General features: G+C 41.9%; 1 protein-coding gene across 2 annotated transcripts in view; it reads right to left on the bottom strand.

The window, feature by feature from the left end:
* Positions 1–1,788, bottom strand: part of TAC1 (tachykinin precursor 1) — a 32,008-nt gene extending 30,220 nt beyond the window's left edge. Inside the window, exons 1-2 of one of the 2 annotated variants that reach the window (XM_075827739.1) lie at positions 1,625–1,788; positions 1,274–1,521 (exon numbers count right to left, since the gene is read on the bottom strand). In XM_075827739.1, coding sequence (XP_075683854.1) covers positions 1,274–1,381 — 108 coding nt within the window. In that variant the 5' untranslated portion in view covers positions 1,382–1,521; positions 1,625–1,788. The remainder of the gene's footprint in view (positions 1–1,273; positions 1,522–1,624) is intronic. The other variant, XM_075827740.1, reaches the window with a different exon arrangement.
* Positions 1,789–2,341: the final 553 nt, after the last annotated feature.

The following is a 2,341-nucleotide window of genomic DNA, read 5'->3' as shown; positions in this document are numbered from 1 at the left end:
AGCAGAGCTGAGTTTTTTATTGTAGCAGAGGTGAGTTTATTAATGTAGTAGGTTTCAGTTTATCATTTGGCAAAGTTTGCTGCGAAATCACAAGAAATGATTAAATTATTAGAATAGCAGAGCTGAGTTTATTAGTATATCAAGTTTACATTTGTAAATTTAGCAGAGTTGAATTTATTAATACAAAGCGGAGTTTGTCATTTGGCTCGGTCGTTGTGATATATACGAGTATATTAGGGGAGCAAAGTTACATTTATTAATTTAGTAATCCTGAATTTTTCATTTGGCACAACGTGCTGTGATATTGCAAGCAGAGTAGCGTTTATCAGTGTAGCAGAGCTGAGTTTATGAATGTAGCAGAGCTGAGTTTATGAATGTAGAAGGTTTCAGTATATTAGTATAGCAGAGCTGAGCTTATTAATGCAGCAAACCTAATGTTATTTGGCACAGCTCGCTGTGCTATAACTAGCAGAGGAGAGTTTTTGTGTAGCAGAACTAAATGTATTAATCTCGTAAAGCGGAGTTTGTCATTTGGCACAGCTACTTGGGATGTCACAAGCAGAGACTATTTTCTTAGTGTTACACAGCTGTATTCATTAATGTAACAGATTTGAGTTTAATAATGTAGTAATGCTGAATTTGTTAGTGTAGCGGGGCTGACTGTTGCAAAATTGAGTTTGTCATTTGCCTCAGCTACCGTAGATATTACAAGCAGAGTCGATTTTGTTAGTGTGGCAGAGCTATATTTATTAATGTAACAGGTTTGAATTTATTAATGTAGCAGTGCTGACTTTAATAAAGTAGCAGAAGTCGTAGCTGAAGTCGTCATTTAGCGCAGCTCGCTGAATTATCATAACGAGTTATCTCTGTTTTTACATAGGACTGCAGGGAAAACCCACCGCATTATCTAAAATGATAGATATCACAGTGCACAACAGCCTCATAGACTTAACTGACAAGTTGGGCTCTGCTACATCTGTATATCAGACTGACATAAAAATTGCATTCCGCGCAGGCTGAGCCCCTCGCTGCTGGGACATGTCTGATCTAGCCATGTGAAAAGCCACGATGAATGTTACCAAGTAGATAAATCAGAATAGACTGTAACAGTTGCTTTGCTGGGCGCCAGCTACAAACCCTACAGAGGAAATGTATTCCTGATACTATTTCAGCACCGTATAATCCGAGCAGATGATATATGTAGATTAAAAAAAAAAAAAAGTTAAGCAGAAAACTTTTTGAAAAATTAAAAAAATGCAAAAATTTCTCTTACCTGGATCTGGTCGCTGTACGGCCAGTCGATTTCATCGAGTCCTATTTCTGCGGTGAATACCTGTGCGGACACCAGCATGATGACAGCGAAGGCTACGATGATTTTCATGCTTCTTCCTGGAACCTCTCGCACTCTCTGCAGTAGTGAATGGACTGAAGGTTGAATGTGAGACCGGTGGAGGCACGAGGAACGATTCTGCTGAATGAGAGGAGACGCAGGAGCTCCTTACCGCAGCCCAGGTGTGGAATCTGGAAGAGAAGAAGCTCGGTCAGCTCAGGGAAAAAACAGCCACTCACATAAGGAGGCAACACATGGAGCCAAGTTCTCCTGAGACAGGGCGTGAAGACTTACTGCACAGCTCTCCTCTTCCCGTCACACCAGCTTGTGTCTTATTGAACAGTCCTCTCCCAAGTGTTCTCCACTTTATATACCAGGAGAGGGGCAGGAGCAGGGGAACGTTTGTGTTCCTAAATCTAATTACCCGACTCTATTTACCATATGGGGGCCCGCGTGACGTCTCCTTATCAATATTCAATGAGTCTTGGAGGCTTTCCCGTGGCTTTCTCCATAGACCTCACGTAGAGGGCACTTCCCCCAACATCTGAACCAGTGACGCTTTGGAAGAACTTACAATTTTGCCCATGACGTCAAATCTGTGGCCTCCTTGATTGCCACCTGTCGCAGATTGTGGTGACATAAAACATGTTGTCACCGATGACTATAGAAAAAGGGGCAATGATGTCTTCGGGGCGAGTCGTGACCGTGGCATGCTAATGGCGGGTTATTGTAATGTAATGCTGTGATGAGGAGGGTGATTCATCAAAGTCCATTAGGGATTGGAAAGATTGTTCTGTCGATGGCGTTCAAGTGGGAGGCACGAGTGTTACCCCCGGGGAGTTCATTTAATCATCACAAATTTGGACATAAATGGAAATTGAAAAGAAAAAAGTTGAAGAATTATCTGTTAACAAGTGTCATTTCACTTCTTACTGTTAAAAGGGCAAGTCTGGTATAGACAACCCCTTTAAATTGTTCCATTAGGGCATACCGGGGTCAGTGACCTGCATA

Source organism: Rhinoderma darwinii, chromosome 5 (genome assembly GCF_050947455.1).
Source record: "Rhinoderma darwinii isolate aRhiDar2 chromosome 5, aRhiDar2.hap1, whole genome shotgun sequence".
Classification (NCBI taxonomy): domain Eukaryota; kingdom Metazoa; phylum Chordata; class Amphibia; order Anura; family Rhinodermatidae; genus Rhinoderma; species Rhinoderma darwinii.
This window is presented reverse-complemented; position numbering and strand designations above follow the sequence as displayed.